Source organism: Embiotoca jacksoni, unplaced genomic scaffold (genome assembly GCF_022577435.1).
Source record: "Embiotoca jacksoni isolate LCO1_2020_lvr unplaced genomic scaffold, fEmbJac1.0.p SCAF_10, whole genome shotgun sequence".
Lineage (NCBI taxonomy): Eukaryota > Metazoa > Chordata > Actinopteri > Embiotocidae > Embiotoca > Embiotoca jacksoni.
The window spans coordinates 2,310,987-2,326,005 of NW_027185230.1; the positions used below are offsets into that span (position 1 = coordinate 2,310,987).

Here is a 15,019-nt window from a genome sequence, read left to right on the forward strand (position 1 = left end):
AAAAGTGAAACAAATATGCTGTCTTTTGAAGTAAGCCCTTTGCCCTGAAGTAATCCTGACTCAGAATAGGATTAATATTGATTTACATTTGAAATGTATGTAAATGTTGTTCCTCAAGCAACAGCAGTTGTGTTTACACAGCAAATTCACTATGTAAACAAAGTGGCCACCTCAGGGCTGAACAAAGGAGCCAATCAAGTGTCAAAAACTGCAGTTCCTTGAATGACCACTTGAGACTGTTGCCAAAAGCGAGTCAATCCCCATTGACCTCCATGTTCAAATCTGGACTATCATGTAGAATGCAGAGTGGCGTTCATCATTCAGCAGTGAGTGGTTAAAGCATGTATGTAAATACATCTAAGTTGTTACATTTTCCACGTGCAATAATCTAACCACATGTCAACATCTTTACATTATGGCATCTAAATATGCCCTCTCTATTAACCATATGCCGTCTGTGTTTCACATTTAGCAATGGATTATTCCACTAAAATGGGAAATTACATCTTAATACTAATTATACCAATAATACTGATCTAAAAAAAAAAAAAAAAAAAGACATTACCTTCGCTGACCCTAATTTTATTGTTTATGCACATGCCTGTGGGTGTGTACATGCACAATAATTATAATATTACTGTCTCTGTTTGTAATCATTAAGTCAGCTGCATTAAATCACTCAGCAGCTACAGAAAGGTGCAAATCACCCGTACACTATCGTTTGTACAAATATTCCCACTGTAAGTTAAAGCTTCAACAGTTCTGTACCATGAACAAGACAAACAAACTTAATTCATACACTAAATGAAACAACACACTTCCTTTAATCTCTTCAGCAGCATGACAAAGTTGCTCAACCTGATTCAGCTTTGTTTGCGCTCACTGGCCTGTTTTTGTCAACCAACCGTGTTGCATGAATTTAAGAAGACATTGCTAGCAGCTATCTAATATGTGTTTATGTTTATTTAAAAACAAAGTGTATTCTAATTTTAACTACGTTTTGTCCAAAGGTATCTCAGGGTGAAAGTCAAATTAGAAACCACATCTAATTTTGTTTTCGTATAAAATAAAATCGGCCTCTCACATCTACATCAGTATAGCTCACCTATATTACTGCCAAACACTGCTTGTCTGGGCATGCTCAGTAAACACCAGAGTCCCTGCTGTACATTCCAGCCGTGAGGTTGGGCTCCAACACAGTATGTTGTAAAGAGCAGAGCTTGTGTTGCTGTTTTGCTGTCACAGAGGCTGATGGAGGTAACCTGCGTTGCTCTCTGTGTGGATTGACATTCATGCTTTTGGCCTGTGTGGACACGCCCTGTCTCACCTCACCTCGTCTGTGTTTTGATGAAAACCAGAACCAGTAAAAGCCTTTTCCCGGGGGTGATGAATGGTTTTATGACCAGACCCCTGCCCTCTCTGCAGTTCTTTTTAATAGGCCCACATGTAACTCGCAACATTTACTTAAGGCTGGGTACAAAAAAATTTCAAAAACGGAACCTGTAGCGATTTCATAAAATGTACTATTTTAAGAAAAGTTTAATTATATTACACATTACACATCTTTTTCCTGCAGTTTAGAGGGGGAGAGTGTAACCCAGGCTGATTTCTGAAGCTATAGAAACCAGATTTTCCCTAAACGTCTCACACAGAAGCTTGGCGAGATGCTACAATTTATAGATGTTCCCTACTCAGACATCTGGCCAAAGATTTGCATAAAAAGACAAAAATAATGTTTTATTATAACATTTACCCAAGTTGAAACACTGTGGCTAACTGTTGCTGATGACATGTATTCCTGCTGCAAAAGTCATTTGTTTTAAAAAGATTAGCTTAGGTATAGAAATTTGAAATCAAATTACAAGGCATACTATAGTATCAAAACAATTCAGTCAGTGCCATAAAATATCAAAGAACACAGCTCTACATATACTACACATTAAAGATTTTCAGGGGGTCAAATAGAAGGACATTATAATGAATTTGTATGATTTCCTCACTCAATCAGCTGATGAGTTCTGACTGAATCTCAATTGTAATGAGCATGTTAGTTGTGGTACAGAATACATTGCAGTAACAACTTCATTTGGCCCTGTGAGGAAATTGATCCTCTGAATTTTGACCCATATGGGTCACACAGTGGGAGCTGAAGGCAGCCACATATTGCAGCGCCAACTCCAGCTCCTTTTGCTAGTGCCTTGGGCAGGGGCTGTGTCAAGAGTAATAACCCTGGTATGTCTTCTGTACTGGGAGGAAAGAACATGCAAACTCCACACAGAAAACAGCTCGGACGGCTGGGAGCTTCTTGCTGTGAGGCGACAGTGCTGCCCTTTTAACTATGAAGTGGTAGCAGCACAAAAGCTCCATGCAAATCAGTTATTTAGCTGAACACAGATGAGATTCATCTGGCTTTGATAAGTAAAAAAAAAAACACAAATTAAATGTTTACACAGAGTCCACTAAAGCTCTTGTTGTTTTATCCTCAGCAACTTCAATAAATCAAGGGAAGTGCTTTGCATCACCATAACAGGATAATTCTCAAAGTGTCCTGTTAATCAGCGCAGTTAACAGGTGATGTTATCACACTATTCATCGCAACATGAAGCTCAAGCACCTCTGATTGGTCAACCTGTCAGTCTTAACGTTTGCACCACAGAGTTAAAATCTGTAGGCCATTATGGAACTGAAAAACAGACCTTCATTGACTGAAATAGATGTTCACAACCTAACAAGGTGAGTGATGTGTTAGTGAGAAACACAAGAGATTAGTAATCAGGGATCTTTTGTCCTCATGCCGTCCCAAAGGTCCAAAAATGTATGAAAGCAGATTTCTGTTTCTTTTCTGCTACTATATAAAGTCCAGGTGCTCTAAATATACTGTGCAAGAATTATGACATCAGCATGGGTTTCAACACGTTTTTATGTTCGCTCAATTATGTTTCACACACAAATCAAGAGATTAAGTGATAATCCAATAATCATGAGTTGCAGCTCCAATAATTGGTCCAGATTTTGCTATTTGACCTGCACACATCTGTCCAGCAGCCAGTCTGATGCAGGCTGCAGGCCATCGTAGGAGCAGAGTTAAAGACTGCTATGAGCAGTTGCTGGCCCACCAGAGAACCATCAATCATGGCTGCCTCTCCACACCCACAGCCTCTAAAACCAGTCAGCTGCCCCCTGCTCTGATCCACAGACTTCAGACTAATTCCACTCAGCAAGAGGAGACCTGCAGAGGATAATAAATCCAATCCAGGTTTATAGCTTCAGTAGCAAAGCAGCGTGTTTCTCAGCATGCCGTGATTCAAAATTCCGACATCATGCACTCTATAGTACTGTTAACACATAACATACCGTACCAATATACAAAGTCAACCAGTACGTGGTCTCCTGCATTCACTGCTCCTGGACACAGCGATCTAACGTTGCATGCAAGGACTTATGTTTGTGATATCTGCAGCTGATGGTATGTTTCAGTGAGTGTTTATTGTGCTGTGGGTTTGGCTGCTTCATATGGGGAAAACCTACTCATGCATGTCAATAGGAGTGGCAGAAGTATGAGAAGCAAAAAGGAAGTGTTAGACCGGCTTCAGTGTGGAGGCAGGTGGCTTGCGGCTGAGGTCTCATCGCACCGTTTGACATCCAAAAATGTAAAAAATTAAATATACAAGACGATAAATATTTGTGGATGTGAAGGTCTGGGAACTCGTCCCGGACTGCAGCTAAAATCCCACCAACCAGAGCGTGGGGAGAAAGGCAGGGAGGGAAATGCCTTAAATAAAAAGACCGTGGTAAGTGCTGCCACATGTGCTATTCACACACACACACACACACACACACACACACACACACACACGCACACGCACACACACACACACGAACAGTGCAAAGAAACTGTAATCTGCTCCTTGATAGTTGTAGAAGTAGAAGATTTTAGAGTGAAAACCAGACAGCAACCACCAAGGCTGACCAAGTCTGCAGCTACATGTAAAGAATTATTACAAGGAAAGGTCAATAATTTCCTTTTGGTTTATACTCAGATTATTTAAATGCAGGCAGTCTGAGATTTCTTTAGCTTCCCACAACAGGATATTTTGAGGAGCAGCAGTCTCTTATCACCCACATAGCTTCTCAATCTGCATGTGCTGTGTTCCTGCAACTAGCAGCGAACATGAGAAAAAAAACACGAAATCCTCAAGAGTTTCAGTAAGATTTAGTGAGGGAGACTTTTTTTAGATAATAAATATTGAAATGTTCGATGGTCCGCAGTTCAGTGAGGTTAGAGACTGCTGTTGAAGTCCGGCCAGGAGTGCTTTTAGATGCAGGTCCTCCAATGGCTGCGAGATGTTGACTCCCAAAAACAAAAGAGAGCATTTAATTGAAAGGGAAAACTTCCTCATGTTATGGTTGGGATTAGTTGGTGAGAGACCATTTTGTCTCTTTAACGCCTTATCTGATCAATTCTTCAATGTGGATATCGGTGACAATTTGGAGAGTAACTATTCCGTTGTGTTTATATGTGGGCCTCTTGAGGGAGAGCTGTGATGCTAGCTGCTCGCTTTCACACGCAGTGCCTTTCACTTGCAATCAGATGGGCCTCAACAATTTCACCATGACACTGAGCTTAATGTTGGTGTACCCAGAGAGAAGGGCAGGACGCCTGTTTATTAGTGCATGGGGTGGCAGATATGTCATCTGGTTGATGACAAAGGTTGAGTGTCTGAAACCTTTTGTGTTGTTGAATTTGTTGTTCTAAGCAGAAATGGGAAAATGATTCAGGTAGAATTTAATAAACATCTGAGAATGATTATTTAACTTTCATCCAAGTCAAAATGCAGTTTTATCTTCGGATGCTTTGTGGGTCTTGGCAGGGAAAGTGACATACATTATCTAATCAGCCATGTGAAGCCATTCGAGGAAACTATACTCGTGGGAAAATGAATTTAGAAGGCCATGTGGCTGGTGTTATATATATATTATCAACCATGAGTCTTCACCTGTCCGGTATGAGGACGGTAAACCGTAAACCAGCCTGCTGCAACCCTCAGAGACCTCCCACTGTATGTGAGCTCCAGATGATGGATGCTCACCTGTCAACATGGCAGCTGTCTGTGCCCTTATTTTCCCTTCGGGCTTTATTCTCCAGTGTACAGTGAATTCTCCTGAAAACGTGCCAAGACAAGCCAACACGACGAGACTCTGCTTTTCAGCACCGTTGGACAGACGGCTTCCTGTCTGGCTCTGCCTCTCCCCCTCCTCGCTCCTTGGTAACTTCCTGTCTTTGTCAGCCTCCTCTGAGTCACAGACTAACGGCCACAGACGAAACGCCTGGTCAGACACTCACATGGACATCGGTGCTGGTGCATGACAGACTTCACATGCAACAAACAAATCAGCACCCAGGCGCGCTTTGAGCAACGATTCGTCCACCTCCAGACGATTCACACGCACAAATCAGAGAGAATGGCTACTGCAGCCTCGGCAAACGTGTTTTGTTGGGTCCACAGGCCGTGGTACAGAGGCATGTGACAACAATGTCAAAAATCAGAACGATTACAGAAGTAAAATACAGGAACGTGACTTCCTTTTACGGTTTGGGTTCACGTTAATCCTCCTTTCAGCACAATAATCACAGTTTTATACCTTCACAACTGAGACAGCTGCAGCTGGCGGTTTATGTTTACAGCTTTAGAATTTGGCACAACCGTCCACTTGGACTTAAGGATGAACTCATTAGACTTTGGTGGGAAAAGGTCAAAGGTCATTTTTGCCTCACAAAACACAGTTGTGGCCATAAATCAAGAATTTAAATGTTAATTATGATCAGATTTTACACAAATATTTATTAGGATAAAATGGTGAAGTAATGACATGTTATCTCCAAAAGGTCAAAGGTCAACTACACCTTGACATAATGTTCTGCAAAAACACTGAAACCTCAGGAAGAGAAGGGGAGATAGTGAGAATATTTCACATGTGCTCAGATACTGAATTTATGGCACTAATCTTGGGTGTCCAACTTGAAACCGTGCTGATTGTATTGGCCTTCTGTGTTGACCAGGTTGAACATGTGTGCGAAGCATCCACGATTAGTTTGCAGCTTCTTTGCAGTAACAGAAGCGTTACAGCATTACAGCATTGTCTACTGTCAATCAGTTTTATTGGCCAATGGTGTGAACACATCTAAGGAATGTATGACTCTGCCCTAATTGTAAACTTTATCAAAAAGGAACGTTTTAAGGTTAGTCCTGAAAATAGAGAGTGTTTCTACCTCCTGAACCTGAGCTGGTTCTACATGAGAGGAGCCTGAAAGCTGACGACTTTGACTCCCATTGTCCTTCTGAAAACTCTCGACCGCACTCTGAGAGCGGAGCGGTCTGTTGATATGATAAGTGATCTTTAATATAAGATGGAGCTTGATTATTATAGCTGGGTGTGTTGGAGCAGGATTTTAACCTGGGAGTTAATTGGCAGCCAATAAAAGGAAGCTAAAATGGCAGAAATATGTTCTCTCTCTCTCGCCTGCTCCCGTCAGCAGTCTTGCAGCAGCACGCTGAGTCACCTCGAGGCTTTTCAGAGAGCCACCGGGACATTCGGATAACAAAGCATTACAGTACTCTAGCCTGGAAGTAACAAGGCGGTTTTCTTTGGTGTAAAGAAACACAAACAAGCCACAATGTTTTATCTCTTTTATACCAGTGATATAAAGGTGCAGCCAGTCCATTCTTCAGTGCTGGCACAGCACGATGGAGATAGGTGTGGCCATGTGGGACATACAATGATACAATTTGTCATCATTTTCATCTCATATTTAAAAAGTCATGGGGAGTTGAAGGGCTGATCATCTTGTTAGAGAATCTGTATTATTGTGGTTCGTCATGGTAGAAGAAATATGAAGAGCTTCTGTAAAGGATCTTCATATTTCTTCTACCATGACGAAATGGAAATACTTCAATAAAGATTATACAGCGCTTAATTGTTCAGGCGCGTTGAAAAGCTGTCATCAGGGCTGCACTGAAAACAGCAAACTTGTCCTTTAATTACAGATGTGCATCAGAAGGACTGCCTCTTTCTTATTGCCACAGACGAAAACACAACTGGAACATCAGTCCCTTTTTATTTAAAAGAGGAACTGCTCTGAAGGACAAACTACTAATTACAGAGATGTTTTATTCCATACACCTGTTTACACTCTTTTGTGAGGGATGTATGACTTTCTGCACTCAGCGTCCCTCAGTGTGACGGCCCTGAGAGAGGCAGAGAGGCAGCTCCGGACTTTTTTCATCACATAAACCACATGACAAGAACACACTTCCTAAAAACACACGCATGCTGCCGAGTGCTTTCTGATCCGCCTCTATTGTCCTGTCAACTGGGAGGGGCGGTAACCATAGCAACTAAACAAAATCTGTCTATTCAACAAGCCAACATCTTCCTGTTTTGAGGGATGATAAAGCTGTGTGTGATAGGGACCTCAGTGTGCACGTGTTTTCCCACACTCCAGGAACTGTGACTGAATATACCGCTGGCCCAAAATTATACTCTCAGGCTGTGCCACACAAGTGACTCACATGTTATGGAAACAGTTGTTAGTGGGGGATTCTGCAGAAACCCATGCAACGGAATGGCCGCACACTTTGTTTGGCATTTTGAAGCCTAGCATCATTACAAAGGAATCATGCAATGTCAAGAAAAATAAGCATCCCGCCATCTTGCTACTAAGACACTTTCAATAAAGTGATGCAGTGTTCCAAACGGCTTACTTGTGTACTAACACTCACTATTTTTGAGTGCCTAAGTGGGTTCACACTGTCAAGTACAGAAATACGCGGTGTGCTACAAGTACCAGGATGATGCATTCAAAACTGTCGCAAAAAGAAGTTTGAAACATTGGACACTTTTCACCCTAAATGGTGGCCATCTTGGCTACGTAGAGGAAGGGGCGGGACCACTGACATAAAGAATTAAGGTGTCTGCAGATTTAAATCAAAGCTGCAGGTGTTTCTGAACACCACACAAAAGGGATTATTTTTCACTACTGCTGCTGGATAGAAGTCTGTGTGTTAAACAGAGGACAAAAAAAACAACACATTAATTACTGCGTAGAATAATTCAAGCTGCAGATATTTTGGTGGGTGATGTATTCACATGCTGAGTATTTCCTGTCAGTGCAGAACAGCAGTGTGCGGTTTGAAAGAACAAACCCTGTCAAAATGTCTGCACTATAAGTAAGAGTCCTAACATGTAAGAGCACAATTTGTTCGTGTACTAACAGAAGTATGTCGTTTGGAGCACAGCATGAGTTTAGAGGAGGATTTCTTGTTTCTTCAAGCATCTGACCGTTTCTTTCCTGCCCCCAACAGGTCTGCCAGAGGACTGCACTGTACAGACACCAGCCTTCACGGACTCTGTGAGACTTCACAGGCAAGCCAAAGGACACTACGGCACCTGGGACATGATGTGTGGAGCACCGCCGCAGGTCAGGATTCACTACCTGAATGCAACGTTAGATTTTACTGCCTCATTTTAGGAGGTTTAGCTCTGCAGGTTTTGTAAAGGACCCGCCTTCATGGGCCACACCTTAATTTCCGCCTAGGGAGGCGGATTCACTCGGCAGATATTGTTACTCAACCAACACGTCAGCTGCAGGTTACACTTGAAAGAGATTTTATGGAACAATTTCCTAACAGTCCTTGCCAGCATGTCAAAGCGCCATCGTTCAGCCTTTTGAGAGGCCACAATGAGGGAAGACATGCACTGGTAGAAACTGGTTTTCCCAGAGAAAAGCTTTTTTTTTCTTTATTGGATACAGCTCAGGAAAACATTACATCATGAACACACACCCTCTCTTCACACCAGAAAACAAGAATGTACCTACACAAAACCTTCAAAGACACCCCAACCCACACACCAGCACTCACACCAGCACACACACTCTTTTGACTGTGAGCTCCCCTCTGAATAAGCCCCTTTCAGACTCTACTAAAGCTCAATGCTCTGTATGTTTATGGAAGTAACCTTTTCTTCATTAACCTCCATGTTTCCCAGGTTTATCTTTAGTATCCTCATATAACATTATTGACTTATTTTAATCATCTACAATGATCTATACGTTTACAACAACAGTGAATTAAATTAAAATGTGACAACAGGTTCATATAATAAGGCCAAAAGTTTCATTGGCAGCGCACTTATGTTGTTAATATAAAAACATGCATCAGAAGTTGGGGATGTTGCTAGGGACTCACTGGCATCATACAAGGAAAGTATAGACAATGTATCGTCATTATCTTTTACAGTTTAAACAGTAACTGCCTGTGAAAACACTCTCACGTCTTTCTTGCACAATCCTGAAAGGTTATAACTTTAATTGTCATCTTGCAACAGACTTTGAAGACTGTCATCTACTCCAGAGCAATTTTCCTCTTTGTTATATTATGAAAGGTCTGAAGCTTTAGGCCCAAATTGGTATGGAGTCATACAAAGAAATATTTATGAGACACTTGGGGCTCAAATGTTTATCACAGTAAGCAGATGACAGTGTTGTGAGTAATTTTAGGAATGTATAAAGGTTATTTCAGGAGATACAGTAAAATATTTTTGTTACATTTTCTTTCCTTTTCAGACATTCTTGAACAAATTAGGAGTACACGCTAGCGGGCAGGATTCACACCATTCTGACCTTTCAACACATTTCCAGTAAAGTGCTGTGTAGTGGGAGACATCTTTTTTATTTGCTGTTTTTGGGCACCATCTTTTTATTATTATTTTGGAACAACTTTATCTTTATCTATCAGTAAGGATCCAGACAAAATAATGACTAATAATCTATCTGTTGCAGGCATTAAAATATAAATGCATAAAACGGAAAGAAAGATAAATGTTTTCTAAAAACTTTGTATTAAATGACACATTATTTCCTTTTAAACATAATAATAATGTCAATAATATGAATTTCAGGGTTGAATAAGAATTTTAATGTAGCACCAAATACATTTAAGTGTACGTATCGGCAACACAGGTCACAGCTGCCGGTGCAGCTATATTACAGAGAAAACACCAACACTTTGAGGCAAACAAGCTTTTAAATGAACAACATATCTGTTGTCAGGCTTTCTGTGCGGAAAATCTTCTTTACTTTTGTCAAAGCCATTCAACAGCCACTAGTATGCTTCACCAAACATTTAGTTGAGTACACTCTCTGTTTGTCAGCTGTGAGGGGAGTGCTACTAAAAACCAGCCTTCCCGTCTCTCTATCCAGCTGCGTGTCATCTCAATCGCCCCACTGTGTCCGTGCGGCCACACAGGAAAGAGAGGCTGCACCTTTTTAAGGCTTATTTTTGTTTTTCTTGGGCTGATGGATATTAGTTATGTTTTTTTTACTACAACTGCAAAAAAAAAAAAAAAAAAAAAACTCAGTTGACACGTTGCTATATTAAGTATAACTTCCTGTAACTTGTGAAAAGGTAGGACTGTCTCCCCAGCTCACAGTTAGGTAGAAGTCAATGTAATACAGGCAAAGATACACAAAATGTCTAAATACATTAATACTGCATGTTGTGTGTGTTCAGATTTTGGCTAATCTGGCGATGGAGACCCTCCACCCTGAGCTACGCAGTGTGATTGGCCCTCGTCTGAAGGGGAAGATGCAGCAAAGGCAGAGGAACTGGATGTTGGTGAGTTCCCATCACTCCAGCTTGAACAAGTTCAGACCGTTTATGTTCTTTAAATAAACTCTCTCCTTCAGATCTCTGACGCCGTGTACAGGCAGGTGTTGTCTCAGACCAGGGGGCAGTATGAAGCTCTGGTGGAAGCCTGCGAGGCACACAGAGTTCAACTCGACGGCAGACTGAGAACCGACATGGACCAGATCATCACGTCGAAAGAACACGTCAGCAGCAAGATACGAGGTGACCGGAGTTCTACCTGCCACAGTCTTTTCTTTCTGGGAAATTAGTAATTTACATTTATAGTAAATAGTTACATTCAGCTTTTAAACAAACGATACCAAAATCCTTAGAGTCCGACTGAGACTGTTTTTTTGGGGGGCTGATGCTGATATTAGAGAGTGAAAAAAATGTATATTGACATATCGCCCAATAACAGATTATATATACACAAACCACACACTCACACATTGTTTATCATTCACACTGACATCACAGCAGTGAAACAGTAAACTTCACTGGGAAATTAATCAAACAAAAAAAAAACACCAATAGAACAATAATTGAAAAAAAAAAAATCTAATTTACCCCAAGCATCTTTTTCTGCATCATGTTCTCAAAAAAATAAGTTTTTATCTCGGCACATACACGGCATTTCAGAATGCCATAACAGGAATTTTGGCCAATAAAACCAGCTGGCCGATATATTAGTCAATCTCTGAAAATCATGATGAAGAAAGTGAGATTTCAGACACTAATCAGTCAGTTTGCACCATGACAGCGGCACGCTGCTATTTTTTTTAAATATAAAATGTGATGCATTTTATTTTCTGACTGTTAATAGAAAATAATACCATGGACTCTACGTTTTTGAACTACAGTGGGATTTTTGAGGAAAATTGTAGTCCACAAATACTGTGATGAGTCAAATAAAATGTCAGAGGGTAAATTCAGTGCACTATACAGTACGTAATGAGAATTCACGCATCGTCATAATACCTTTCATACCTGTATGAACATGACGGGAGGTTGTTTGTTATTTTGTCTTAAAACAAATTTAGAACCGGGGAGTAAATTAGGGGGAAGTGGTTGGAAGGAAGACGGGAAGGAAACAAAAAAGAGACAGAAAGAAGTACAGTAAAAATGCTACATTTTTTTGCCCATAAACAGTGTTTAGAACCTATTTTCATACAAAGCACAGTAGACAAAAAACCTAAACCCAATCCATATTTGGTGTGACCACCCAAAAACAAATTCAAAGTACACTTGTACACTATTTTTTCTGACACTCGCCAGACAGTTTAATGTACTAGTAACTCTACACCATCTCAGTTTCCCTCCTCACCCATGTCCAGACAACACGCAATACAAAATGTGCTCAAGGTGCAGTGTAACATAATCTTCCCGACCTCAAGTGCACGCTCCATTGTTCCCCTCCTCTCCACCTCAGTGAGATGTGGCTGTGGTTTCCCTGCGTCAGGAATTATTGTCATAGCAAAGCAATCAGCCTGCTCACTGAATAACGCCACAGTGCTCATGTTTCTGTTTCTGAGGAATTTGTTTGGACACATTTGGCTCCAACAGGACCTCTCCTCTGTGACTAAACCTCCCTCCATATCTTTCATTTTCCACCTTTTGTTTTACCGTCTGAACTTTCTCCTCACAACTTTTGCTTTGGATTTAAAACTGCTGTTTTCTCCGGTGACTCCTCTGTCACTGCAGCACTGCAGGGCATCCAGTGTCTGCCTGCCTGCTTTCTATTCAACAGTTAACTTGGCACAGGCTGCTCATTTCTGCTCATTGTGCCGTGTCTCATTGATCTGAAGTGGAAGAACAGCATTCCATCGCCAGCGGTGTGTGGGCCATTTCTGACTTTATCACAGATAAGGCTCGAAAGCACATTTCAGCTGTAAAAAAAAAACAATGGAGTCTCATCTTACATGAGGTCATTACAGAAGTTTGACAGGTGTGGTTTTTAGTTTGTGGGTCCCTTTTTAAACATCATGGAAGATTGAGTTTCAGAGAGGGTGAAAATAAAAGCAGCAGGGCTTCCTTGGAAACAGCACAAGTGTGTTTACATAATGTCACCGTACACATACCAACCATTTCATTTAATTTAATTGCTATGAAACAATATGCCAGGCATGGCGATGGGCCATGCCTTTAGTTACTTGTTTACACGCTGCAGCAGCTAACCATGAATATGTTTTTTCTGCTGGCATGCAGCTCTGGTGTTGCCCAAGGCCGAGCAGCTCCTCCGGACCAGCGTCCAGCCCTACATCAGCTCCATCCTGGAGGCCCTGATGGAGCCCACCAGCCGCGGTTTCTCCGAGGTCCGAGAGATTTTCTTCAGGGAGCTCGTCGAGATCAGCAAGAACTCGCTCAACGGAGGGGGCAAAGACAAACTAGGAGATGTGAGTCATTATGTGAAGAGCATTGTCTGACTTTAGAGTGTGTGGAATTAGAAGACGGGGAGTGTCCTCGGCTGCACTCAGTGACTGTTCCTGACCAACGAACTCAACCATCTTTCCTCTGCATGATGCTCATGCTTGACCTCTCTTCCGTACCGTCTCCCCTCTTCCCCCGTATGTCCACCAGCACATGGAGAGGCTGTCCATGCTGGCCTTCCATCCGGTGAAGATGCAGAGCAGCTACGAGAAGGTGGAGCAGCTCAACCTGGAGGGGCTGCAGCAGAGGTTCGAAGTCTCCAGCCAGTCTGTGTTCATCAGCAGAGCCCAGATCCTCATGAGAGAGGTGAGGAGCTTCAACCCTTCGCTCTGTTCTCATGTAAAGCATCACAATGTGCCACAGCAGCGTCTGGATGCCTGAAAACACTCCTAGTAAGAAAACACACAGCAGCAGCGGTAACCTGCTCTGCCTGTGGTGAAGCCTCTACTTCCACCTGCTGGACATTAAGAGTACGATGTTTGGAGAGATCAGCTGTGTGAGCTGAAAAGCTGAGCTGTCACGACATCTGTTTCTTCTGTTATTGTATAAATATTTATATATATTTTTAAATTTTGACAGCAAATGGACAACTCAGTGTACACGTTTGAGCAGCTGCTTCAGCAGTCTTTAGAAGCCCAGGGAGAAGACAACATGTGCAAGGCCATCCAGCGCTGCCAGGACCGGGTCCTCAAGGTAAAAACAGAACCAGAGAAGTCAAACAGGAGACAAACAGGTGGATCGGTCAAAGGATGAGGAGCTCAGATAAAGACTTAATCAAAAGTTTTACTCCATGTTCTATCAAATTTGTGTTGTACAGCCACATTACGGAAAATTCCTTTAAAACTAGATTTTAAATTTAGCCTTCTGCCTCTGCCTCTACCCTGGTAATATGAAGAGACAGTTTGTTTTTATTCAACTCCAAAGGGAGACAGCAGAAACAGAATTTAGTGTAAAAACATGATGAATATGATTTGTTCATTGAGTAGAAAGTTAGGAGTCTCTGAGTTCTGTATGTTTCTGGTCTTTCCTGTCAGAAATATGATTATGACAGCAGCACAGTGCGCAAGAAGTTCTTCAGAGAGGCTCTACTGCAGATCATCATCCCCTACATGCTGCAGCATCTCTCACCATCCTGTTCACCTGTGAGTAGCACCCAGAATAAATGCTTCTTTACCTTCACTACCGCTTTATTTCCTCTCCGAAAACAATGTAATATACTGTATGTGGCATTGCAAGATGAAGTAAAAATTGTGAAAAATAAAACGATAAATGAAGCACAACATGTGACATCTTGCTAAAGTATGAAGCATCTATGTCTTTATCACCAAAGCAGAGACAGATTTTAGATATAAAGTATTGAAATGGGAAACGGGAGGACACGCAGAGGCCCCAATGAGCTGCAAAATTATATTTGTTTAAAAAAACAAAACACAAATGAGACAGACAAACTTTAGGTAAGTAGAACCTGTTCATGTCACCTGTTTGAAGTGACATCTTAAATATCATTGGTGAAACTCCCTCCTACCATGATGCTTTCCCGTCAAAGTGTGTGTTTCAGGAGTTTGTTTGAGAGGGATCACAAATAGTAAATAACAGGGAACCCCGGTGGCTTTCAGGGTTTGAGATGCTGACCACGTAACCTCAGTGCCCTCAGTTCGGCTCAGGCTTCTATCTTTGCTGTTCATCTGAATGTAAACCTCATCAGAGCTCCTTCCGTCTGCAGGAGCTGCCGCGCTTCAAGGAGCTGATCTTTGAAGACTTCTCCCAGTTCCTGCTGGTGGAAAACATGTATGAGGAGGTGGTGCTGCAGTCGGTCAGCAAAGACATAATGATGGGTGAGGGACAGAAAACGCAGAGATTTAGACATCGTTGCTATAGTGAAAGCAGCCGGGGTCAGCGGGGAC

The 15,019-nt window shown here is 41.8% G+C and overlaps 1 protein-coding gene across 1 annotated transcript in view; it reads left to right on the forward strand.

Annotated features, from left to right (window-relative positions):
* Window positions 1–15,019, forward strand: part of niban2a (niban apoptosis regulator 2a) — a 28,885-nt gene that overhangs the window by 11,140 nt on the left and 2,726 nt on the right. Inside the window, exons 6-13 of the mRNA XM_069161521.1 lie at window positions 8,364–8,479; window positions 10,572–10,676; window positions 10,748–10,910; window positions 12,894–13,081; window positions 13,266–13,421; window positions 13,695–13,808; window positions 14,150–14,257; window positions 14,839–14,950. Coding sequence (XP_069017622.1) covers window positions 8,364–8,479; window positions 10,572–10,676; window positions 10,748–10,910; window positions 12,894–13,081; window positions 13,266–13,421; window positions 13,695–13,808; window positions 14,150–14,257; window positions 14,839–14,950 — 1,062 coding nt within the window. The remainder of the gene's footprint in view (window positions 1–8,363; window positions 8,480–10,571; window positions 10,677–10,747; window positions 10,911–12,893; window positions 13,082–13,265; window positions 13,422–13,694; window positions 13,809–14,149; window positions 14,258–14,838; window positions 14,951–15,019) is intronic.